Here is a 26,988-nt window from a genome sequence, read left to right as displayed (position 1 = left end):
CAGTCCTATTTGAGAAGGAGTGTGGCTTTAGAGCCTGCTCCAGACACTCAGAACTCTTTCAGACACATATACAAAGCACTAAATAAAATATACAATGTTAGGAACTAAATGGTTTGAAAACAGTAATGATTTTAAGGCAGTTTATAGAACACTCCTTTGATCTTTTGTGAGAAAAGACAAAGACTCAATCCCTTAATCTATGTCAAAGAAAACAGTCAAGGTTGACATTTAAGGAGAGACTGCAGGATTTTTAAACTGTGGTTGTAGTTTTAAATACATATTATATATCGCATTAGACTAAGTCTTGTCTTGTAAAAATCATGGCTTAAGGAATAAGAAAAATTAGCAATTCCCCAAATTCAGATAATATAAAGATTTTTAAAATCTTAAACTTAAAAAATTCACTCTCAAGGTTTCAATGAGCCTTTTCCAAACATATTTATGTGCTCTTGCAGCCTATTGAACTTCTGCTCCAGAAAATATAAAGGTCGACCACGATGGGCCTCTCCTCCAACTCATGGGCCTTCCGGCTCCTCAAATGGGCAGAAGATGTGAGGTCCAGGTAGCGGCCCCATGGAGGCCAGACCCAGGGGCGGGTTTCAAGGCCACCTCCTGAGCCCCGGCTTTCTGAAATGGGACGTGGGTCTGGACATGGATGACCGGCGGGCACAGAAGACCCTTAAGTGTCTGCTCCGCAGCACTGCACCGAGGCCTCCAGGTCCTAGTATTTCAACCTGAAAGTCGACTTCGAGCTGTGCTTTGGACCGACCCTCCAGGCCAAGTGAACAGGACCACCAGGGAAGTCCCTGTGTGGACATGTCTTGAACCTCTTTGGGTAAAAACCAAGAAGTGAGCTGCAGGACTTTTCAGTGCCCACTACAAAGAGGGCACTCAAAAAAGCAAGAGAGTTCCAGAAAAAATATCTACTTCTGCTTTATTGACTACGCCAAAGCCTTTGACTGTGTGGATCACAACAAACTGGAAAATTCTTAAAGAGATGGGAATATCAGACCACCTTACCTGCCTCATGAGAAACCTGTATGCAGGTCAAGTAGCAACAGTTAGAACTGGACATGGAACAACAGACTGGTTCTAAATTGGAAAAGGAGTATGTTAAGGCTGTATATTGTCACCCTGCTCATTTAACTTATATGCAGAGTACATCATGCAAAATGCCAGGCTGGATGAAGCACAAGCTGGCATCAAGATTGCTGGGAGAAATATAACCTCAGATATGCAGATGACACCACCCTCATGGCAGAAAGCTAAGAAGAACTAAAGAGCCTCTTGATGAAAGTGAAAGAGGAGAGTGAAAAAGTTGGCTTAAAACTCAACATTCAAAAAACCAAGATCATGTCACCTGGTCCCATCACTTCATGGCAAATTGATGGGGAAACAACGGAAACAGTGAGAGACTTTGTTTTCTTTGGCTCCAAAATCACTTCAGATGGTGACTGCAGCCATGAGATTAAAAGATGCTTGCTCCTTGGGAGAAAAGCTATGACCAACCTAGACAGCATATTAAAAAGCAGAGACATTACTTTGCCAATAAAGGTCCATCTAGTCAAAGCTATGGTTTTTCCAGTAGTCATATATGGATGTGAGAGTTGGACTATAAAGAAAGCTGAGTGCCGAAGAATTGATGCTTTTGAACTGTGCTTTTGAAGACTCTTGAGAGTCCCTTGGACTGCAAGGAGATCAAACCAGTCAATCCTAAAGGAAATCAGTCCTGAATATTCATCATAAGGACTGGTGCTGAAGCTGAAACTCCAGTACTTTGGCCACCTGGTGGGAAGAACTGCCCCTTTGGAAAAGACTCTAATGCTGGGAAAGATTGAAAGCAGGAGGAGAAGGTGATGACAGAAGATGAGATGGTGGGATGGCATCACTGACTCAATGGACATGAGTTTGAGCGAGCTCTGGGAGTTGGTGATGGACAGGGAGGCCTTGTGTGTCCATGGGGTCGCAAAGAGTCGGACATGACTGAGCAACTGAACTAAACTGAACAAAGAGGAAAGCTTCGTGGTTGGTTGGTTTCTCTGAATTTTGGACATGCAGCTCTAATCTACATTCTGGTGACCCGTAAGGCTGTCCAGAGAGCAGGACTCTGTAGCAAGACCAAAGCAAGGATGCCTGGCCATTTTCACATGATGACCCAACAGACCCAATGGGAATGGAAGTCTCTGTAGAAGACAGAGTTCTAAAGAAAGCCTCTAACAAGCCCCAATAACAATCCCTGTAGTTTTGGAGGAAGACCATGCTCACTTCTGCCAGCTAGTGTTGTCCATGTGCATTCAGTCTCTGGCTTCCCACAGAGTCCTGTTGAGATTGAATCTCAGACCATGGGGCACCAAGTAACTGTGTGAACTGACATCCCATCACATCCTAGGGGTCATCTGATGCACGGAATCACACAGTGAAAGTACAGAGTAGAATTCCATCGTGAAATGGAACTCATCTATATAAGACTGGCCACAAGCGGGTCTGCAGGACCAGAACAAGTTATAAAAGCAGGAAACTCAGACTCCCATAGCATCTCCATCCACTATCTCACTGGCTTTCCCTCCACTCACAGCACTACCTTCAACCACAATGGATGGTTGCTGCCCTCTGCCCGACTCGGGTAACCCTGCAAGACAATGCCAGAGGGAACCTCTATAGGTCAGCAAACAATCATTGGGGTGCGATGAGAGCTGTTCCAGGACTAAGACCCTACAGGAATAAAAGTTTAACCCCAAGAGGTAAAGACTCCCATCCCACCGAGGTGGGCAGAACTTGGAGGAGTTGATGGGAGAAGGAAGGCTGCTATAATTAGCACCCAAGGCCTAAGGTCAGCTCCAGAAGTGGCTCAGCAGCAGCCAGGTTTTTTGCTAATTGATGTTTCTCTCTCCCCCACCCCTTCTGATGAGAAGATTGGTGATTGATGACATTTTTGGTTTCAGATGAACATTTGACTGAATAGACACCATGGTATGGTAACTTTATTTACTATGTTGGGGACATTAACCCTTCAACCACAGGAAGGATAAGAGTAGATGCTTGGGAGGGTGAGAAGATGTGTTGTGAACATCTTCCCTCTGTGATCCATTCTCTATCCTGTTCTGGACCCCAAGAGGCTGACTGGATGCTTTCATCATCTGAATTCTGGTTGATTTTGTCCACGGGGACAATGACTGAAAATTAGCAGGAAGGAGGAGAGTAAAGCGAGGCTTAAAAAAAAAAAAAAACTGCCCATTTTACAACCATATTTTGCTCTGCCATTTTTTATAGCCCTTTGTTCGCGTATTCGAGTTTGCGTCTGCCACAGGATTCCCAGCACCTGGAACAGCTAGTTTCACACACAGGCATGGTTTCTTCTTAGATGGGAGGCCTTCCAATCAGTTATCATCCTTCTGAATATACAGATGTGTTTCCATCCTGGAGGCTGGAGAGAGCATAAGAGTCTGTGCAACAGTTGTCCCAGCCCCCCTTAGAGGGATCTCAGACGTGACCTCCCTTGGAGTGATCTCAAACGTGACCTCCCTTAGAGGGATCTCAGACGTGACCTCCCTTGGAGTGATCTCAAACGTGACCTCCCTTCCCAAGTTTGGAGCAGATGTCACTGTCCAACCTGATGTGTTCATCCAGCCCCTCAGATGCCTTGTTGCTCTGGACCGTACCCTTTACTTCCTCACTTCTTTCAGGAGCTTTGTCTGCTGTGCTTATTAAAAGGTCAACCCCTTGCAGGAGTGATTCTTTTTAAAAAAGACCTGGCATAGTTCTGCCACATGGGTCTCCTCATGTTCCAAATACAGTGCACTCTAATCTCTAAAGTGCCATCCACACCCTAAGCCCAGGAAGCCCCCAGTGAGTCACAAGTGATGTTAGGTGGAGAATGTTCTCTGACCTCCTGCACTGCTCTTTGCTTTTGGATATCATCGCAAACCACTCTGGCACACTCTATTCCTGAACGTAAGGGTAAGGAGTGGGGAGGCCCCTGCAATCCAAGTGGCGAGTCAGAAAGTGGACCAAGAAAATCCAGAAAAAATTCCTGGGCAATTTTTGTCCTTTCAGTGATGTTTTTTCCTTCTCATGGTAGTCTCTGTTGTCAATGTGGAAATTCTTAGCTTCATCAATCATGACATGTTGCATCTTTTCAAATGTACTTTTTCATGAAGGTTTTCTGAGTTACTTCCTGGCAGATGTTTTGTGTGTGTGCTTAGTCATTCAATCATGTCCAACTCTCTGAAGCCCCATGGACTGTAAACTGCTAGACTCCTCTGTTCATGGAATTTCACAAGCAAGAATACTGAGCAGGTTGCCATCTCCTTCTCCAGGGTATCTTCCCCACCCAGGGATCGAACCCCATCTCTTGCCTCTCCTGCATTGGCAGGTGGAACATGCTATTAAAAATGCAAGAAGAGCTCTTCCTGCCATCTTTCAGTGCTGCCATAATGGTGTACGAATGTCCCGGTTGATGCTCTCAAGAGGATCAACAATGGCAAAAGGAGAGAGGTAAATGACAGGTTCCAATCAGGCCATGTTCCAAAAATCATCATCAGGTTGCTAACGATGATGATGAAGCGCAGTTACATTGACAAATTTGAAATCATTGATAATCACAGGGCTGGTAAAATTGTGAACCTCACAGGCAGGCGAAATAAGTGGATCAGCCCCAGATTTGATGTGCAATTCAAAGAGCTAGAAAAGTTACAGAATAACCTGCTCCCATCCTGTCAATTTGGCTTCATTGTTCTGACGATCTCAGCTGACATCATGGACCATGAAAAAACAAGATGAAAACACACAGGAGGGAAAATCTTTGGATTCTTTTTCTAGGGATGTACTACGTGTGTGCAAATAAAATGCCTTAATGGTTAAAAAAAAATAATAATAGGAAGATACAAATGCAGGTCTTCCTAATGAAATAAAGAAAGGAGATGATTTTTTTAAATTCTTTAAAAATCAAAGTATAGTTTATTTACAGTATTTTCTTAGTTATACATGTTCAACATAGTAATTCAATTTTTTACAAATTATGTTCCATTTGGTATTACAAAATAACGCCTATATTTCTCTGTGTTGTATAATATATACTTGTTGCTTATTTATTTCATACACAGTAGTTTGAACCTCTTAATCCCATGCCCCTTCCCCTCTTTATCCCCACTAGTAACCACTACTTTGTTCTCTGCATCTGTTTTGTTATACACTTGTTTGCTTTATTTCTTAGATTCTACATATATTTGACGAGTCCCTTGGACATCAAGGAGATCAAACCAGTCAATCCTAAAGGAAATCAACCCTGGATATTCATTGGAAGGACTGTAGCTGAAGTTCCAATACTCTGACCACCTGATGCGAAGAGCCAACCCATTGGAGAAGACCCTGATGCTGGGAAAGACTGAAGGCAGGAGGAGAAGGGGATGACAGAAGATGAGATGGTTGGATGGCATCACCGACTCAGTGGTCACAAGTTTGAGCAAACTCCAGAAGATTGTGAAGGACAGGGGAAACCTGGCGTGCCGCCGTCCATTCATGTTGGTGCAGATGGCAGGATCTCCTTCTTCTTGTATGGCTGGGTAGTGTTCCATTGTGTATACATGGACCACATCTTCTTCATTCATTCATCTATTGATGGACATGTAGGTTGTTTCCTTATCTTGGCTGTTACAAATAATGCTGCTATGAACATCGGGATGCATGTCTTTTTGAATTAGTGTTTTTGTTTTCTTTGGATGTAAATCCAGGAGTGGAACTGCTGAGTCATACAGCAATACATACATACAGTTTTTTTGAGACGCTGCCATACTGTTTTCCACAACGGCTGCACTAGTTTACATTCCCGCCAACAACGCACGAGTATTCCCTTTTCTCCACGTCCTTGTCAAAATTTGTTATCTGTACTATACTTTTGATGATAGCTATTCCGACAGGTGTGAGGTGATATCTCACTGTGGTTTTAATTTACATTTCTATAATGATTCTGTAATGATTAGTGGGGATTCCCAGGTGGCACTAGTGGTAAAGAATCCACCTGTCAATGCAGGAGACGTAAGAGATGCAGGTTTGATCCCTGGGTTGGGAAGATCCCCTGGAGTAGGGCATGGCAACCCACTCCAGTATTCTTGCCTGGAGAATTCCATGGACAGAGGAGCCTGGTGGGCTACAGTCCACAGGGTCACAAAGAGTCAGACACGACTGAAGTGGCTGAGCACACATGCAGTGATTAGTGATGCTGAGTATCTTTTCACATGCCAAATAGCCATTTCTATGTCTTCTTTGGAAAAATGTATATTCAGGTCTTCTGCCCTGAAATTAATGTTTACATCTCTTTGGTCTCCTTAAACCTGGAAGAAAGAGAGAAAAGCATAGAGTTCATCTGGATACTTTTTAGGTACCTATGACATATCAAGATGTACAGCAAGCAATTGGACACAATAAAAATATTTTGAGCTCAGATAAAAATTATAGCTTTTCCCCATTAAAATGTAATCCAATGAGTGTATTGGTTATCTACTAAAATTTAAGTTTTATTCTGAGATACTGCTATTAATGCACAAAAGTGATATGCGGTAATGAGTAGCATGTGGCAAACCAACATTTCCACTGAGAAGAGTTAGAAAAGGCCATTATCGTACATAAAACATCTGTCTGAAGGCAATTTAAAGCTGAGGAAACCAGCTTTGCTTTGCTTTAGACAAATTGCTGCTGCTGCTGCTGCTAAGTCGCTTCAGTCGTGTCCGACTCTGTGCGACCCCACTGACGGCAGCCCACCAGGCTCCCCTGACTCTGGGATTCTCCAGGCAAGAGTACTGGAGTGGGGTGCCATTGCCTTCTCCGTTAGACAAATTAGAGATTTGCAAATACAAATCAGAGATTAAAAATACTGTCAAAACTTTCCTTGAGTAGCTAAGTCTCTAACTGGATTAAGATAATCATATGTTACTCTGTCGGCCTTGCAAAGGACAGCATGAATCTTCTTGAGAGGAAGACAGTATCACCTAGATCCTCTATACCTTTTTTCATACCATGTCTAGGATTTAACTGAAAATTACCTGGCATGCCAAAATACAGGACTGTATGGCGAAGACCAAGAAGGAAAAAACCATACAACAGAAACAGACCAAAGTTAATCCAAATAATGGAATTACCAGACAAGGATTGAAAAGAGCTATTATTTATGTTCTTAAGAAAGAGAGGAAAAAAGGGAGAAAAAAAATTGTCAAAGAATTGATAGACTCCAGTAGGAATTCTAGAATTGAATTGAAATTAGACATTAACAGATAGGTTTAACAGGAAATTAGACACAGCAAAAGAGAAAACTAGTGAACTGGAAGGCTGATAGCAACCCACTCCAGTGTTCTTGCCTGGAGAATCCCAGGGATGGGGGAGCCTGGTGGGCTGCTGTCTATGGGGTCGCCAAGAGTCGGACACGACTAAAGTGACTTAGCACCAGACTTTAAATATAATCATGTCCCAGCATTTGGTTTTGAAGAAGTGCTCTAATGTCATCTCATTTACATTTTGTTCCAAAATTAATTCATAATCCAAAAAAGCAAGGCCTTTTAAATTAATTCCCTTAATTACTATTCCAGTCTGAGTCTGAGGAAGTAGTAAACCATAAGATATCAAATTGCAAGAGAACGTGGAAAACCAGATGCGTAGAGTTGAGCAGTGCGCACCAGGTTATTCAGAAGTGTTTTCACTCTTGAGGGCCGGTGCGGTTTCTCAGACTCACCCAGATCTGGCTTTGTCACTTTACATATTTAGAAGCTGAGGCGTACGGGGGATAGAGCTGACTCACTGCAAGTCACAGCTGTGGCAGCTTGGAAACAGTGCTGCTGCTTAAAAAGTGGAATGTAAAGATGAGCCATTTCTTCTTTTGAGTAAGGGTTTGCTGCAAATCAGAAATATACCCAGTTGTTACTAAAACAAAAAATACCGTGTTCGAATGAGGATTTTTTTCCTCCCTGGATTGTATTATTTCAAAGTAAATAAATGAGGGTATTTGCCGTTGGCCCAAGTGATAATTATAACACTCAGGATTGGTGGAGTAATTAAGAGAAAAAGAGATGTGTATCTGTCACGTGGAAATATTGGCTCATCTGGAAATACAGTAGTTAGCTGTGAAACAGACATGAAATATACTCGTTAATGTTGTTCCCCATAATGCAGTAACACAGCTCACATAGATCTTAAACAATTTAAAGTTTATATACATACGTGTCACTTTGTATATACATACGTGTCACATTGTGGGTTAGCTGTAAAATCAGAAGAAAGAAAACAAAAATTAAAAGAATAGATATTGGTGAGGCTTTTCTTTTTAAGAGCCAAGTCTCTTAATTATAACCATTTACTGTTGCTTTAGCTTTACTGCAGTGATTTTCAAAGGTTAATTATTCAAGATTTTTTTGTACTTACTGTAATAACTTGATATTTTAAAATCATCTTGTTTATATAAAACTTTTTATATACCATTACTATAAATGGAAAGTCATTTTACATAAGCAGATAAAATAAATGTAATGAAAATAAGACATCGCAATTAAAAGTAAGTATTAGTAATAAAAAAAAGGCTGATAAAAATCAATATTTAGATTTAAGCATACATAGAGAAAAAGTTGTTTATAAAATTTTTCTGGAGAAGGAAATGGCAACCCACTCCAGTGTTCTTGCCTGGAGAATCCTAGGGACGGGGGTGCCTGGTGGGCTGCTGTCTCTGGGGTTGCACAGAGTCGGACACGACTGAACCTACTTAGTAGCAGCAGTAACAGAGAAAAAGAGTGAAAATTCAGATTAAAAAATAGTCATATGGTACACAACAAAAACGTCAAATGTTTACACAACATGGAGAGATGTGAGAAAGTATAAGAGCAATATTTTCTTTAAGAGATAACTTTTGAAAAATTCCAAAGCTGACAAGACAGAAAAAGCTGTACACTTGACATTCTGTGAATCCCAAGCAGGATGAATAGAAACAAAAATATACATAGGCACAGCATATCAAACTGTTAAACATCAAAGACAAAAAAAAAACTTAAGATGAATAAAAAAGGGCACATTACTTTCACAGTAGTAACAGAAAATATTCTGTTGACTTTTTAAATTTTTCATTTTATGTTGGACCATGGTTGATTCACAATTTTGTGTTAGTTTCAGATATACAGCAAAATGATTCAGTTATACATGTATCTTCTTTTTATTCTGTTGACTTTTTAGATAGAATTGGCATATAACATTATATTAGTGGCTGGTATACAAGACAGTGGTCAGATATTTCTGTATATTGCAAAGTGATCACCCCTGGACTGTAAGTCTAGTTGACATCCATCACCATATATTAGTACAACATTTTTTTCCTTGTGAAAACATTTAAGATTTATTCTCTTAACAACCTTCAAATATACAATAGACTATTACCATAGTTGGGCTTCTCTGGTAGCTCAGCTGGTAAAGAATCCACCTGCAATGCAGAAACACCCCGGTTCGATTCCTGAGTCGGGAAGATCCAGGAATTTGAAGGAGAAGGGATAGGCTACCCACTTCAGTATTCTTGGGTCTCCCTGGTGACTCACCCGGTAAAGAATCCACCTGCAATGTGGGAAACCTGGGTTCAATCCCTGGGTTGGGAAGGTCCCCTGGAGAAGGGAACAGCTACCCACTCCAGTATTCTGACCTGGAGAATTCCATGAACTGCATAGTCCGTGGGGTCACAAAGAGTCGGACAGAACTGAGCAACTTTCACTTTCATTACCATAGTCACCATGCTGTACATAACATCCCATGACTTATTCATTTTACAGTTGGAATTTTGTGCTTTTTAACTTACTTTATCCATTTTGCAACCCCATCCCTACCCCTATTCTTTGTATTCATGAGCTTGGGAGCTTTTTTGGTTGGTTGGTTTTTGTCTTCATATTCCACATATAAGTGAGATCACATAATATTTGTTTTTCTTTGTCTTGTTTCACTTAACATTATGCCCTAAAAATCCACCCCTATTGTCAAAAATGGCAAAATTTCCTTCTCTTTCTGTGATTGAATAATGTTTCATTGTGTGTGTTTAATGGCTATACAGAATATAGGAACATAAGTTTCTTCCATATCTTGGCTATTGTAAATAATGCTGCAATAAACATAGGGGTACATGCATCTTGCAGTTAGTACTTTTTATTTTCCTGTGAATAAACACCCAGAAGTGAACCTGTGGGATCATATGGTCATTCTACTTTTAATTTTTTTTGAAGAACTTCCACACTACTTTCCATAGTGGTTGCACAAATTTATATTCCCAACAGTGCACAAGGGTTGCTTTTCCTTCAGTCCTCACTAAGACTTTCTATTTCTTGTCTTTTTGATGATAGCCATTCTAACAAGTGGAGAAGGCAATGGCACCCCACTCCAGTGTTCTTGCCTGGAGAATCCTAGGGACCGGGGAGCCTGGTGGGCTGCCGTCTATGGGGTTGCACAGAGTCGGACATGACTGAAGCGACTTAGCAGCATTCTAACAAGTATGAGATGATATCTCATTGTGGTTTTGATTTTCATTTCCCTAATGATTAGTGATGTTAAAGCACTTTTTCATGTACCTTTTATTATTTGTATGTCTTCTTCAGAAAAATGTCTATTCAGATTCTGTGCCATTTTAAAATTAGATTGTTTTATTTTGTTGTTATTGAGTTGAATGAATTCTTTATATACTTTGGATGTTAACCCCTTATGAGACACATGATTTGCAAATATATTCTCCTATTTGGTATGTTGTCTTTTAATTTTATTGATGATTTGATTTGTTTTATACAAGGTTTTAAGTTTGATGTGATCTTGCTTATTTATTTTTGCTTTTGTTATCTGTGCTTTTGTTGTCAATTCAAAAAAACAAAATAACCAAGACAGATGCTAAGCAGCTTACCACCTATGTTTTCTTCTAGGAGTTTTATGATTTCACATCTATCATTAAAGCTTTTAATCCATTTTGAGTTAATTTTGTACGTAAGATATGGATTAATGGAACAGGATAGAAATCCAAGAAATAAACCCAAGCACTTGTCAGTTAATCTATGATAAAGGAGGTAAGAATATACAATGGGGGAAAGATAATTTCTTCAATAAGTGGTGCTGGGAAAACTGGACAGCTCCATTTATTAATAAAAGAATGAAATCAGAACATTCTCTATCACCGTTTACAAAAGAATGTCAAAATGTATTAAAGACTTAAATACAAGACTGGAAACCATAAAACTCCTAGAAGGAAACACAGGCAGAATACTCTTTGACACAAGTTGTAGCAATATATATGTTTTTGGATCTATCTCCTAAAGCAAAGAAAATAAAAGCAAAAGTAAGTAAATGGAACGTAGTGAAACTTAAAAGCTTTTGCATAGTAAAGAAAACCATTGACAAAATGAAAAGACAATCTACTGATAGGAGAAAATATTTCCAAATTATATGACTGATATGGGGTTACAATCCAAAATATTAAGATAGCTCATACAACAACATCAAAAAGCAAGCAACATGATTTAAAAATGTGCAGAAGACCTGAATAGACATTTTCCAGAAAAAAAAACAAAACAAAACAGATGGCCAACAGGCACATGGAAAGAGGTTCAAACACTGTTAATCATCAGAGAAACACAATTTAAAACCACAATGAGATATCACCGTATACTGCCAGAGTGGCTACCATTAAAAAGAACACAAATAAAAAATGTTGGCAAGCATGTGAAAAACAGTAAGGAGCTTTCTCAAAAGACTAAAAAGAGAACTCCCACATCACTAAAAAGAGAAGCCACTCCTGGGTATATATCCAAAAAATGAAAAACTAATTTGAAAAGACATATGAATCCCAATGTTCATAGCAGCATTATTTACAACTGCCAAAATATAGAAGCAACCTAAGTGTCCATCAACAATGAATGGATAAAGAAGTTGTGCTATATATACACAATGGAATGCTGCTGCTGCTGCTGCTAAGTCGCTTCAGTCGTGTCCGACTCTGTGCGACCCCATAGATGGCAGCCCACCAGGCTCCGCCGTCCCTGGGATTCTCCAGGCAAGAACACTGGAGTGGGTTGCCATTTCCTTCTCCAATGCATGAAAGTGAAAAGTGAAAGTGAAGTCACTCAGTTGTGTCCAACTCTTAGCGACCCCATGGACTGCAGCCCACCAGGCTCCTCCGTCCATGGGATTTTCCAGGCAAGAGTGCTGGAGTAGGGTGCCATTGCCTTCTCCGAGAAATGGAATACTACTCAGCCACAAAAAATGAAACCTGCCTTTTGCAACAACATGGATAAAATAAGTCAGACAGAAAGACAAATACTGTATGATATCACTTATATGTAGAATCTAAAATATAAAGCAAACTAATGAAAATTAGTAACAAAAAAGGAACAGACCCACAGATACAGTGGGGAGAAGGAAGTGGGGGAAGGGAAGAATAGAGTGGGGGATTAAGAGGCACAGACTACTATGTATAAAATAAATAGGTTCCAGGGATTATATTGTACAACACAAGGAATACAGCCAATATTTTACAAAAACTATAAACGAGGTATAACCTTTAAAAATTGTGAATCATATACTTACCAGCAGGGGAGATACCATGAGCATGAAGGTGGTTTTCCCAGGGCAAGGCTCATCCATTGCACTCCAGGTGTGCTGACCCCTGCCATTTCCCCAAACGTGGGGAACTCGGCTGCATAATTTGTAGTAGGGAGGAACTGTGTTCATGCTTCCTCCTGGTAGGTTTTGAAAAACAAACGTCTGGGGATTTCCCAGTGGTTCAGAGTTTAAGAATCTGTGCTTCCACTGCAGGGGGCACAGGTTCAATCCTCGGTTCTGGAACTAAGACCCCATATGCCATGTGGTACAGCCGAAAAACAAAACAAAACAAAAAAACACTGTGAATCACTGTGTTGTATAGTAAAACTTATATAATATTGTAAATCAACTATTTACATATATACATAAACATTTTAAAAAGGAAGTAATTATTGATAGGTTTGTATTTAGTACCATTTTGCCATTTCCTGCTGTTTTGTGGCTCGTCTGTTTCTTTTTTCTTCTCTCACTCACTTGCTTTGTGATTTGATGACTTTCTGTAGTAGTATGCTTAGATTCTTATCCCTTTATCTTTTGGAGTGGAAATGGCAATCCACTCCAGTACTCTTGCCTGGAGAATTCCATGGACAGGGGAGCCTGGCAGGCTACAGTCCATGGGGTTGCAAAGAGTTAGACATGACTGAGCGGCTATTATTTATACTTTCATATGTTTTCCTATTACAGATCTCCCTCGACTTGTGATGGTTTTTTGTCCCAATAAACCCATCATAAGTTGAAAATATTTTAAGTCAAATCTGCATGTAATACAACTAACTTACTGAACATCATAGCTCAGTCTAGCCTACCTTAAATCAGCTCAGAACAGTTACACTGGCTTACAGTTAGGCAAACTCATTTAACACAAAGCTTATTTTTAAATTAAAATGTTGAATATATCATTTAATTTATTGATCACTGTACTGAAAGTGAAAAACAAAATGGTTGTATGGATATTTACCATCAAAGCAGACAGCTGAAAGCACAGCAGGCCTGAAGAATGTTTGAAACATTGAAGTAAAATTAATCGCGGGATGATATTGATGCTACAGTGATAATTCTCTCTCGATAAGGCTTGAGGATAGCAGGAGGCACTGGGGCATCTACACCAGCTGATGGTTTAGTAGGCACAATATTCTTTAGGAAGACTTCAAGCTCTGATTGTACAGCTTGTTTTGCCTGCAACATTCTCTTGTGTGTAGAATAAGACAGTTCAAAAACCAGTTTTCAAACAATGCGAATATCATCCAGGCTTCCCTGTTATGGCAACAATAAATGGGAAGTATATGCTTTTTTGAGCAGGCTCTGGGAGTTGGTGATGGACAGGGAAGCCTGGTGTGCCACAGTCCATGGGGTGGCAAAGAGTCGGACACGACTGAGCGACTGAACTGAATTGAACTGAACCTATATGCTTTCTCGTATTCCTGTGTGCTCTAGGGTTTTCCAAGTGGTAGATTAAGAAAGGCTTCAACTTGAACCTTACAACATCTGTGTCCCAAAGCAGCATTATATAGTCTTTGGAAGCCTTGAATCCATTGTCTTGGACTTTTGATGAATGTACGTATGCTCTGGCATATGTTTTCAGAACAAGTTGATTTCATCAACATTACATACATGTTCTGGCAAATACTTCTCATCCACAATTATTCTACGCAGCTCTTCCTTAAACACTTCGGCACTTCCTTAAACACTTTGGTATCAGCAACCTGCTGCCTCACCACCAATGTTCACATTATGAAAATAACAACGCCACTTGAAACACCGGATATTAACTCACTATAAACATTCGCATATGTGTAAGATCGTCAGCATACTCTTTAAGTGTATGGAAAAAAACTTGCCTCAGTAGACTATGTGGTATGCGCTTCTGTATCTGATCTTCCATTCTAGTGTCGAGAAATTTTCCCATATCATCGATTAGCCCAGGTAATTTCTTCGCGAAGACAGTGGATTTAACCAATGCTGACAATTTCACTGTATCACCGATTCACTTATCCTTTAAGATGGTCGAGATCATCAATTGCAAAAGTCCGAACTCACACGTAATGGCCATTACTGAATTGCCACTTTGATGCAGGGAAATCGAGTTTCATCTCAAGAGTAATTGCTTTCCTCTTCTTCACATCAGAAGCAGGAAGCAACACAATACCCTATAGAGCGCTGGTTATTTACCCTTGTGACTACATGGCTGACTGGGAGTTGTGGCTCACTGCCAGTGCCCGGCATCATACAAAAATATTGTATCACATACGGCTAGCTCAGGAAAAAATCAAAATTCAAAATTCGAAGTATAGTTTCTACTGAATGCGAATTGCTCCCGTACCATCGTAAAGTCAAGAAATCCTAAGTCGAACCATTTTAAGACAGAGACATCTGTACTAATTAGCACCCTTTCATTTCAGCTTAAGTCCCTGTCACCAGCAGTCTAGCGGTGATGAACTTCTTTACATTTTGTTTGTCTGGAAGACTCTCCATATCATCTTCAATTCTGCATGCTAAAGCGACTATTCTGCTGAGTTCTTAAGGATGCCAGCTGAGCAATTAGAAAAGTCATAACTTCTCCAAGTGAACAGTATAAAAGTAGTCCAAGAAGATTCAGAGAATTTTGTGGGGAGGGGGAAAAATTTTGGATTCTTCGTTTCCTTATAAAGACTGTAAACATCATCAATTATAATCTTTTCTAAGTTATAAAGGTTTTTTGGGTACGTCTTGGAAATTTCCATTGTTGTTGTTAAAAGTATTGAAAGTTTCCATAACTTAAAAGTGGAAGAAAACTTATCCATGAACTATGCACAGAGTAATTAACAAATTAATTTTCCTAATAACTTTTAAAGGGGCTTCCCAGAGGGCTCAGTGGTAAAGAATCTGCCTGCCAAGCAGGAGATGCAGGTTTCATCCCTGGGTTGGGAAGATCCCCTGGAGAAGGAAATGGCAACCCACTCCAGTATTCTTGCCTGGGAAATCCCACAGACAGAGGAGCCTGGTGGGCTACAGTTCATGGGGTTGCAAAAGTATCGGGCACAATTTAGAGACTAAACAACAACAAAAAGTCTTGAGTAACACCTATGAAAACCATTTAGAAAGAAATAAATTGAAAATTAAATTAGACTTTCCAAGATCCTATCAAGTTGTTTTCCTTGTAAAGCTTTTTAGAGGTATATTTTCACATTATTTGAGAACAACATTGACGACATAATGAAAAACATCTTTGTAGCCTGGTCTACTTTTAATGATTCAGATGAGCCTTGCGCAAGATTTTTTTGGGCTCCAAAATCACTGCAGATGGTGACTGTAGCCATGAGATTAAAAGATGCTTGCTCCTTGGAAGAAAAGCTACGACAAACCAAGACAGCATATTAAAAAGCTTTGCCGACAAAGGTCCATCCAGTCAAAGCTATGGTTTTTCCAGTAGTCATGTATGGATGTGAGAATTGGACCATAAAGAAAGCTGAGCGCTGAAGAATTGATGCTTTTGAACTGTGGTGCTGGAGAAGACTCTTGAGAGTCCCTTGGACTGGAAGGAGATCCAACCAGTCCATCCTAAAGGAGATTAGTCCCGAATATTCATTGGAAGGACTGGTGCTGAAGCTAAATTCTTTGGCCGCCTGATGCAAAGAGCTGACTCATGAGAAAAGAACCTGTTGCTGGGAAAGATTGAAGGCAGGACGAGAAGGGGACGACAGAGGATGAGATGATTGAATGGCATCACCAACTCGATAGACATGAGTTTGAGCAAGCTCTGAGAGATAGTAAAGGACAGGGAAGCCAGCGTGCTGCAGTCTGTGGGGTTGCAAAGAGTCGGACACAACTGAGCAACTGAACTGAACTGGACGATATTTAAACAACCTTTTGTCATTCCTCAGAAAGTAATCCATGCTGATTGCTCAAGAGGTGTTGAAAAATCTCAGAATCAAATTTATCACTTAAAGTTCCAAGACTCTTCAAGACTATGAAAAGGGCCTTCTTTAAATCGTTCATTGTTTGACTGGTTATGAGGGTGTAGGACTTAGGGTAGGTGGCAGATAAGCTTGAATCATGAAGAAGTCTCGCACTGCCTTCAGTTAATGTAGAAGATTCTTCACTGCAGTAGATCTTTGTCATGACACACACTTTCCCAGTGTAGCCACCAATTTTTACCAGTTTCTTCTTTAAAGTTAAGGCAGTTTGTATAGAATAGCCTTTTAGTTCCTCATTCAGTTCCCTGAGGAAGGTGTATAAGACTGGTGGACGGTCCTGGGAAATTAGCAGTGCATCACAGATGACGCTCTGGTTCTCTTGCAAGTCCAGATCCAAAGACCAACTCTTAGAAAAGATCAATGTACCTTGATGAACAGAGCCCATCTCTTTACATATCAACTGTGCAACTCCTTCATGTTGTGAGAACAGTCTCTTGTAGAGGATTTCTGGGATATATGTCACCTTTTCTGATGGCACTAGGTAGGAAAATAATTATAATAAATTTTTAAATACTGGAAGCTTCCAATTCCAACCATGACAAAGTAGCTTGTACCAGACCAACCCCTCCCACCAAACACAACTATGAAAGTTGTATAAAATATAAAAACAGAAATTTAAAGAACTAGAGAGCAACCAACACAAGCAGGACTTAAAGGGTCACAATATTTGATGGAAACACAGGAAGTAGCACCACATTCATCCCAGCTTTTTGCCTGAGGATATTTTCCATATCATGTCATGGGTAAATACAGCCCAAGCATAAATCTCCAGTTTTATTAGGCTGAGGAAAAAGAGACTGGCATTCGGGGCTACCAGAGGAACTATAATTCGAAAGGGAAAATCTAAGATAAAACTGCAGAAAAGCAGTCAAACTCTACATTCACATTTCCTTCAACTCACTTGGCAGATACAGGGTGAGAAAACCCAGAAGAAATTGTTAGTGGGAGGTTAAAAAGAGCTGAACCTGAGTTTTATCAACCTCATGGTGGTGGGGTGACTTAGACCGGAATTCGAGTCCCTGAAAAGCGGAAGGCCCATGGTAAACACCTCAGACTTTGAGTTGAGACTCAAGAAGAGCCATGACCTAGTAATGGTAAGGGCAAAATTTAAAGATATTCTTTCTAGAAAAGCATAAAACAAATCTTAAAAAATCAAGGTTATCACTGGTACTCTATCTACCTGCAGAAAGAAATATAATCCCCTTTGGAGGAATGTAGCATCTTCCAAAGCCTCTGTAGTTTTTTTCTTTTATTTTAATTGGAGGATAATTGCTTTACAACGTCGTGTTGGTTTCCGCCATACAGCAACATGAGTCAGCCATAGTATACACATGTCCCCTCCCTCTTGAACCTCCCTGCACCTCCACCCCATCCCTCCCCTCTGGGTTGTCACAGAGCACTGGGCTGAGCTCCCGGGGTTATACAACAACTTCCTACTTGCTGTCTGTTGTACATACGGTAATATATATGTTTCAGTGCTGGTCTCTCAATTTGTCCCACCCTCTCTTTCCCCTACTGTGTCTAGGAAAATGCCACATACTACAGGCCAACTAAGCCCATGCGCCACAACTACTGAGCCCACGCACGCTGGAGCCCCTGCTGCAACTGAGCCTGTGCGCCACAACCACAGAAGCCCTTGTGCCCTAGCGCCTGCGCTCCACAGCCAGAGAAGCCACTGCAGTGAGAAGGCCCTGCGCTGCAACTAGAGAGCAGCCCCTGCTCACAGCAACTAGAGAAAGCCCATGTGTAGCAACGGAGACCCAGCACAGCCATAAATAAACAAATAAAAATGAAAGAAAAATAAAAGAGCAATCGGGTGATAAAAGCCATCTATCAGCTTTTCCCTAAGGAGAGGAAGAATCGGGACACACATGTAGTGCCTCAACTTTTCTGGCTACAACTTGAGTCACTGGCTTCCACCCTCCCTTAATCAGGGCACTGGTGGGACTTGGCTTACAAACACTAGGAACAAAGTGTTAGCGGCTTAAATGAGCACAACGCTTTGAGAGGCACCCAGAATGTCTGGCTGAACTACTTAGTGAATTCATCTCCTATTTGATGTCCGTCTGTGAAAACGGCTGCTTTATATAATGTGCAGAAACCAACACAGTCAAGAAAAGAGAAGAAATGGGATTATGCTCAAAATTAAAGAACAAAACTCATCTCCAGAAACCTTTTCCTAATGAAGTGGAGCCAAGTGATTTACCCAACAGGGAATTCAAAATAATGACCTTAATGATATTTTCTTAGGTCAGGAAAGCAATGTTATGAACAAATTATTTAAAATAAATTTTAACAAGGTGGTGTGAAATCAATATATAAAATCAGTTGCATTTCTACACACTAGCGACAAATAAGAAAAAAATGTAACTTTTAAAGTAAAACATTGAGAATTCCCTGGTGGTACAGTGGTTAGGACTCTGTACCTCCATTCATTCCTGAGGGCACAAATTCAGTTCTGGGTCAGAGAACTAAGATTCCGCAAGCCAAGCAGTGAAGCCAAACAAAAAGGTAACATCAATTACAACAACAAAACATTTTAAAAACCTATGTTCAATTGTACAAAGACCAATTGATATAAATAATGCCACTATGCCACTTCTGAAATCTATATATTCAGTGTAACTGCAATCAAAATCTTTAAAGGGCTTTTTGAGGCACTTAAAACAGTTCTAAAATTTGTTTCATAGATTAAATGATTCAAACTGCCAAAACACTCTCAAAGAAAAAGAGTAATAGTAAGGAGCCCTGCCCTGCTAAGTACTTAGAACAATATTACAATATTAAGACAGTATAGTGTGTATAAGGACAGACAAATTGACCAAATGAACATAATATGGATTCTAGAAACAAAGCTATACATATACCTAGTAATATTGCTGGAGAAGGCATGGCAAATTGGTGGGTGAAAATGGGAACTGTTCAGTAACTGTAGCTGGGTAATGTGGTTACTGGGCTTCCCTGGGGGCTCAGTGGTAAAGAATCTGCCTACCAAGCCAGGAGAACACAGGTTTGATCCCTAGGTTGGGAAGATCCCCCTAGAGAAGGAAATGGCAACCCACTCCAGTATTCTTGCCTAGGAAATCCCATGGACAGAGCAGCCTGGTGGGCTATAGTCCAGGGAGGTCGCAAAGAGTTAGACACAACTTAGTGAATGAAAACCAACAAAGCGGTTATCCACATGGAATAAAATGAAATACCACCCTTACATCACTACTGAGATAGACTGAGGCTTTAAATGTTAAACATAAAGTGCAAAACCCTAAAACTTTTAGAAGAAAATGAAAGGAAATATGGTTCTAACTTACTGGTTAGAGAGGATCTCATACACAAAGCAGAAAGAGCAGTGAAACAGAAATTTTAAATATTGGTAACTTGGACTATTTTAAATTAAGTCACAATCAGCAAAAGTATCAAGCTGCTGATAATCATCATATGCCTCAAGGAGTCAGGCATGACTGAAGTGACTTAGCAGCAGCAGCAGCCTCAAGAAAAGAGAAAACAAAAGCTACGAACTTGGAGAAGATTTCTGTAACCTGTAATACCTATGTTCAGAAGACGATCTGGATTCTAGAATCTCCTACATATCAACAGGAAAAAGACAAAAACCTAATAGCAAAATGGGCAACCGACAGAATAGGCATTTCATAGGCAATAAAATACATACAGACAGTAAGTACATGAAGATGCTCAACCAAATTAACAACCAGGGAAATGCAGATGTAAGCAGATACTATTTTACACCTATTTGAGTGGGAAAAAGGAGGACGAAAAGAAAGATGAAGAGAAGCTGACAACTGGAGAAGATGTGCCATTTCTAACATGCTGGTGGGAGTAAAGTGACTCATCTACTCTGGAGAACAATCTGGCATTATCCTATTGCTTGGATACTCATATACTTCCTGACCTAGCAATTCTACTCCTGGGTGTGCACCCTAGAAAAACTTTCACAAATATGCGACAGAAGACTGAACAAAAATATTCAAGGTAACATTGTGTATACAGCAGAAAACAACAAACATGTTGCCCATAAGTAATAACAACAAAAACAGGTAAATCAGAGATTCTGAGTATTGTTGGTCTTTCTTCAATAATGGAATATAGCTGTGTATGAAGCTGGGTCTCAATATAGACTTCCTCCTGACATGATGGATTTCCTTTTTGTTTAAACTAAGTTGACTTGGGTTTCTCTTACTTCCAATGAAAGGAGCTCCTATTACACCAAGAAAAAGCCTAAAATATTACATTTTGATATAGTCCATGCTAAAAACACCAAAAGCATTCCCTGAATGCCAGAATATGCTTTAATGATAAGTTTCAAGACAGAGCTTATTTGAAGAGGAGATTTGAAAAGACATACAAGTCCAAAGAAACCCTAATTAAATTACCTCTAAAGTGATATCTCTGCTGCTGACTTTCTAAATTCTTACCTTTATCAACAGACCAATCATGGGGAATTGGTGATAACATACTTCGTTGAAAGTTCATCTCTTCAAACAACCTGGGAAAGTCTTAAAAAACAAAACCACTTTCTTAATTTGTCACAACTAAATGCTTACTATATCAACTAAATGCTTTGTATATCTAAAGTCTGCTTAGAAATGACCCCATTTTCCCAACAGAAATGTTGTTAAATATTGTGGATAGGAGATCCAACCAGTCCATCCTAAAGGAGATCAGTCCTGGGTGTTCATTGGAGGGACTGATGTTGAAGCTGAAACTCCAATACTTTGGCCACCTGATGTGAAGAGCTGACTCATTGGAAAAGACCATGATGCTGGGAAAGACTGAAGGCAGGAGGAGAAGGGGACGACAGAGGATGAGATGGTTGGATGGCATCATCGATTCGATGGACATGGGTTTGGGTGGACTCCGGGTGTTGGTGATGGACAGGGAGGCCTGGTGTGCTGTGGTTCATGGGGTCTCAAAGAGTCGGACATGACTGAGCAACTGAATTGAACTGAACTGATTGTGGATAGATTCCCAGGTCAGACATAAGTTATAGATTTATTCCTTGAGGCTACTGAAACATACTATGTTGAATATGAATAGGAAAGTGCATGAATAGTAATCGAATACATTACCATATAACTGGGCTCATTTTAAAAGCAATTAAAATTAGAAGACATGAGGGCTAGTGAAGGAGAGTCTAATTTGGGGCAGATTCTAAGAATGAGCCTTGCAATTTCAGAGATTTTTAAGTTGCTAGTGTAGGTCCAATTTCACTGGAGGCTTTTCTTTTCCAAAAATCAGATAAAATACCAACATTAGCCTTTTCTTATCAGTCCAATTTAGGGTTATATGTTAGTCCACAAATGGAAGAAACAGGAGAGGAAGAGGGAAGAGGTTTTAAGGGAAAGTGTAAAGAAAGATGAAAGAGCAAGTACATTAAAGAGGCAAGTGTTCCTGAGAGAAAGAAATGGTCAGTTACTGAAACTGAGCTCCAAAGGAAAAGGGAGAAGGAATTCACAGGCTTTCCTTGAAAGTGAGTAGACGTGATGGGGAAGAAAAATTACACCAGGTAGTGCTATGGAGAGAAGATAATGTACTTTTGTGTATGGAATAACTACCTTCTAAACAGGTAGAGATAGCTAACTATTGCATGTATCTACCAAAGATTAGTAAATTAGGTGTTGAAATCTGAGGACTATTGATCTTGCCCCCAATCTCAGAGAACAAAAATCCTTCGTGCTGCAGCCAAATGCACCATTATTTCTACCCCCCCTTCCTCACCTGGTTCAGGATCCATCATTAACTGCACCCACTCCTCCACGGACAGCTGCTTCACTTGATTGTCTTTCACATGCCAGGAATCCGGCTTTTTGGCAAACACTGCACAACAGAATGGCTCTATTTTGAGCATACAGACATATCCACAAAGACTTTCTTCATCGTATACCTCAAGGAATTTGCATAAATAATTGATCTTCTTCTTCTCCATACAGAAGTGATAGACAGGCAACTCGCTGATGCATTTTTCTATTTCTCTTTCTATCTTGTCAAGGTCACTCTTCTCTGCTTTAAAGCCAATTACTTCTTGTTTTTTCTCACTTAAACCAACAAACAAATATCCCCCACGAGTATTTGCAAACGCTGAAACATATTGAGGGAGAATCTCTTTAATGCGTTGCAACAGCTTTTGTGTTGAGAAGTCTTTAATTTCCACATATGTGGATTCAGTGAAGGTGAGTTTTTCTCTATACCTGAGTTGCGTCCTATTAAAAAAATCAGAAGCCAAGGCTTTTGTGCTACTTTCTTCTGTTTCTTCTCGGCACCTCTTTGAAGGTGATTTTGACGTTAAAGAAAATCTCTCTCTAGTTTCTACCCTGTCTTTGAGGAATTCCAGTGCCACGGTAGCATTCATGACATTTACAGAGGTTATATCTCTTTTGTACAAATTGGAACTCAAGGTGGCAATCTTCATCCCAGGGATTTTGGAGCTCCACGATTTGACAAAAATCAGAAAATATTTACCTTGTTTCATAAAGTCAAAGTATTTATGAACAATTGGAACCATATCGGCTAAAGAATGTTCCAAATCTAATCCTATTCCATCTTTTTCATAACTATAATCTTCATTCTCAATTTCAATCTTGCTTATTCCCCCTCCAGAATTCAGCAAAGTAATCACACATTTTGAGAGGCTTTCATTCTGCTTTTTTCTCAGTTGAGAATCTTTCATTTTTTTTCTATTCTTCTCCCCCAAAGTGACTTTTCCCACATCTAGAACCAGCTCTGGGTAGTTAGCGTCCAAAACAATACAGATGGTCATTTTCTCAGGAGCCATTCAATTTCCAAGCAGAAATTCTTTTCTGTAAAACAGACAGCCATTTAAAATAGGACCTGAACAGAAGAGATAGCAGATTCTGTATTGTGAGGCAAACCCAGCAAAATTCTTTCTTTTGCTTTATCCTATCTTTGGAGGGAATGATGCTAAAGCTGAAACTCCAGTACTTTGGCCACCTCATGTGAAGAGTTGACTCATTGGAAAAGACTCTAATGCTGGGAGGGATTGGGGGTAGGAGGAGAAGGGGATGACAGAGGATGAGATGGCTGGATGGCATCACTGTCTTGATGGACTTGAGTCTGAGTGAACTCCGGGAGTTGGTGATGGACAGGGAGGCCTGGCGTGCTGCGATTCATGGGGTCGCAAAGAGTCGGACACGACTGAGCGACTGATCTGATCTGATATCCCACTGAATAGCATGGTAAGGATACAAAGTATGTTCTTTTTTTAACATATTTTGAACTAAGGTGATAATTTCTACTCCTCTAAAATTTTTCAATATTTTACCATAGTTTTATATGACCCTCTTCTAATTGTTTGAATCTCATTTTTATCTGTTTATATTATATCCTTTCTTTTTTTAAATATAAATTTATTTATTTTAATTGGAGGCTAATTACTTTACAATATTGTATTGGTTTTGCCATACATCAACATGAATCTGCCACGGGTGTATACATGTTCGCCATCCTGAATCCCCCTTCTACCTCCCTCCCCATACCATTATATCCTTTCTAATTCCATATATATATATATATATATATATATATATATATATATATATAAAACTTATTTCTCTCTTCTTTTCTTAAATAAGGCCCTGAGGAGAGCCTATCTATATTTCTGATCTCAGTGAACCAAGTTTTAGCTTTATATATTACATATATTTTAATTTTTAAAATGATTTCAACTTTATCTTAATTATCTTATTGAGGAATCCTTTGGGGACATTATAATGGGAGTATAAAGACATCTAGCAATATACCACTGTTTTCTTTTTTTTAGTCCTGAAGAAACATTGCTTTACAATGTTGCCTCGGTGCAATATGCCATTTTAGTAATTTTTCCTTCCTGCAAGGATGAATCAGATTCACAAATTTTGGCCATTGATCTTAAGCAAGGTGGGTCAAGATTTTCTATTTTCTATCCATTTTCTATCAGATATCACATAACCACATATTTTCAATGAAGTAAAATTCTCATATACAAAAACATCTGCTTTAGTATAACTATATACATAATCCATTAGCTCTGTTCCTTTAAGGCCTATTGGCATTACAGCTTTGCTATATGGCCTAGGGAGAAGACAATGGCACCCCACTCCAGTACTTTTGCCTGGAAAGTCCCATGGATGGAGGAGCCTGGTGGGCTATAAAGTCCATGGGGACGTTAGAGTCGGACGCGACTGGGTGACTTCACTTTGACTTTTCACTTTTCACTTTCATGCGCTGGAGAAGGAAATGGCAACCCACTCCAGTGTTCTTGCCTGGAGAATCCCAGGGACGGGGAAGCCTGGTGGGCTGCCGTCTATGGGATCGCATGGAGTCGGACATGACTGAAGTGACTTAGCAGCAACATATGGCCTAGAGACAACTGAGTGTAAAGTTTATCACAGGTAGGAGTCACTACACCGGGAAAGAATATAAAGGGTCCAAATACTCCTATCCATTGCTGGACCAGAATCCTGAGGAGGCTCAGCTGTAGGTTGTAGAGACCACCTCAGTCTCCATAAGCTTTTGATCATATGTAAATAACTATATGGATTGAACATTTGTGTGCCTCCAAAATTCATATGCTGAAACCCTGCCCTACCATGCTGAAGATATTAGAAAGTGGGGCCTTTGGGGGGTAATTAGGATCAGATGAGGTCATAAGGTTCGAGCACTCATGAATAAAATTAATGCCTTTATAAGAATCTCAAGACAGCTTGCTTCTCTTCTCTGCTCTTTACCATGTCATGAAAAGTCAGTAGTCTGCAACCAGAAGAGGACCCTCTTTTCAACCAGACTAGAACCTGACCACACTGGCACCTTGATCCTGGACTTCCCAGCCTCCAGAACTGTGAGAAATAAATTTCTGTTGCTTATAAGCCACCCAGTCTAGGATAGTTCTGTTATAGCAGCCAGAACTGAGACATCGAAAATAACTCTGGGTCTGCTTTGGAAATTAAAACTGTGGACATGGAAAATAACTCTCTGTGCTGTGTGCTGAGTCGCTCAGTTGTGTCCAACTCTTTGCGACCCCATGGACCCCAACCTCTGTCCATGGGGATTCTCCAGGCAAGAATACTGGAATGGGTTGCCATACCTTCCTCCAGGGAGGATCTTCCCAACCCAGGGATGGCACCCAGGTCTCTCGCATTGCAGGCAGATTCTTTACTGTTTGACTCACCAGGGAACCCATCAGGAAGTTTAGTGTGGTTGTTTTCAACCTACAGGTAATCAGGTGGGGGCTCCTACTCAGAACACCAAGAGGAAAGGTCTGGGGCTGGTTCCTGCCGTGGACTCTGAACCTCCGGGGTGCAGAGCACTCTTCATGCTCTGGAATGTCTTCCATGAAATTTTCTGAGCCCTCCCAATGCCTGGGACCAGCCAGGGCCAGCAGTATCATCCTGGAAGGTTGCCCAAGCCTGGACAACACTGTAAGGTTTCAGGTCCAACTTTCCTCCCTTTGGAGTTCTCAACGGCGTCTACCTAAGGAGCCCCGGGACTCACACTGACATGTCCTGGGACCTCATGACTGGATCCTGGTTCCAGAGAATATCCTGGAACTATAAACTGAATGTTTGTGTGCCCCTAAAATTCACATGTTGAAACCTAATGCCCAGTGTGATGATGTTTGGGGTGTGATGTGGTTAGGTCATAAGGGTGGTGCCTATGTTTTCCTCATTTCCTATTTTAATGCCTTCCTTTGTGTTTATTTTTTCCCCATAGTTTACCTTAGGGTTCACTCTTGGTGTTGAATTTCCTATGGGTTTGGACAAATGTACAATAATATGTATCCATCATTATACTATCATACAGAACGCTTTCACTGCCCCCAGAATCCTGTGTGCTCCGCCTGCTCTCGTCCCGGAACCCTCAATCCCTGACAACTACCGATCGTTTCACTGTCTTAGTTTTGCCATTCCCGTAATGTTGCATAATTGGAGTCATACAGTTACAGTCTTTTCAATTGACTTCATTCACTTGATAATATGCATTTAAGGTTCTTCTGTGTCTTTTCATGCCTTGATAATTCACTTATTTAAAAAAAAAACTTTTAATTTTGTATTGGGGTACAGCCAATTAACAATGTTGTGATAGCTTCAGGTGAACAGCAAAGGGACTCAGCCATACACATACATGTATCTGTTCTCCCCTAAATTCCCCTCCCACCCAGGCTTACTTATTTTTAACACTGAATAATATTCCATTGCCTGAATACACCACAGTTTATTTATCCATTCACCTACTGAAGGATGCTTTCCAGGTGGTGCTAGCAGTAAAGAACCTGTCTGCCAAAGCAGGAGACATGAAGAGACATGGGTTCGATCCCTTGGTCGGGAACATCTACTGGAGAAGGGAGTGGCAACCCACTCCAGTATTCTTGCCTGGAGAATCCCATGGACAGAGGAGCATAGTGGGTTATAGTCCATGGGGTCACAAAGAGTCAGACACG

The 26,988-nt window shown here is 40.3% G+C and overlaps 1 protein-coding gene, 1 long non-coding RNA gene, 1 other non-coding gene and 1 pseudogene across 30 annotated transcripts in view; 3 read left to right on the top strand and 1 right to left on the bottom strand.

Moving 5' to 3' along the window:
• The first annotated feature begins 4,443 nt into the window (after positions 1 to 4,443).
• On the top strand, positions 4,444 to 4,818 carry LOC139176067 (small ribosomal subunit protein uS8-like; annotated as a pseudogene).
• A 115-nt stretch (positions 4,819 to 4,933) lies between these two features.
• The window catches only part of SLFN12 (schlafen family member 12), a 44,657-nt gene continuing 22,602 nt past the window's right edge, over positions 4,934 to 26,988 (bottom strand). The window contains exons 2-10 of one of the 28 annotated variants that reach the window (XM_070772669.1): positions 22,275 to 23,353; positions 20,972 to 21,052; positions 13,547 to 17,018; positions 12,574 to 12,831; positions 9,406 to 9,576; positions 8,662 to 8,736; positions 8,228 to 8,246; positions 7,721 to 7,879; positions 4,934 to 6,329 (exon numbers count right to left, since the gene is read on the bottom strand). In XM_070772669.1, the coding sequence (XP_070628770.1) occupies positions 16,438 to 17,018; positions 20,972 to 21,052; positions 22,275 to 23,328 (1,716 nt within the window). In that variant the 5' untranslated portion in view covers positions 23,329 to 23,353 and the 3' untranslated portion in view covers positions 4,934 to 6,329; positions 7,721 to 7,879; positions 8,228 to 8,246; ... (2 more) ...; positions 12,574 to 12,831; positions 13,547 to 16,437. Of the gene's footprint in view, positions 6,330 to 7,664; positions 9,577 to 12,573; positions 12,832 to 13,546; positions 17,019 to 20,971; positions 21,053 to 22,274; positions 23,354 to 26,988 lie in introns of all 28 variants that reach the window. The other 27 variants (XM_070772672.1, XM_070772668.1, XM_070772660.1 and 24 more) reach the window with 27 other exon arrangements.
• LOC139177883 (U1 spliceosomal RNA) lies at positions 12,566 to 12,726 on the top strand. The gene has a single exon (XR_011562348.1). It is a non-coding gene; the product is annotated as a U1 spliceosomal RNA (small nuclear RNA).
• LOC139177510 (uncharacterized) lies at positions 23,621 to 25,417 on the top strand. Its single transcript, XR_011561921.1, has 3 exons — positions 23,621 to 23,749; positions 24,334 to 24,449; positions 25,294 to 25,417. It is a non-coding gene; the product is annotated as an uncharacterized lncRNA (long non-coding RNA).

The sequence above is a fragment of the Bos indicus genome, chromosome 19 (genome assembly GCF_029378745.1).
Source record: "Bos indicus isolate NIAB-ARS_2022 breed Sahiwal x Tharparkar chromosome 19, NIAB-ARS_B.indTharparkar_mat_pri_1.0, whole genome shotgun sequence".
Classification (NCBI taxonomy): domain Eukaryota; kingdom Metazoa; phylum Chordata; class Mammalia; order Artiodactyla; family Bovidae; genus Bos; species Bos indicus.
Note: the sequence above shows the minus strand (reverse complement) of the source record. Positions and strands in the feature narration are given on the sequence as shown.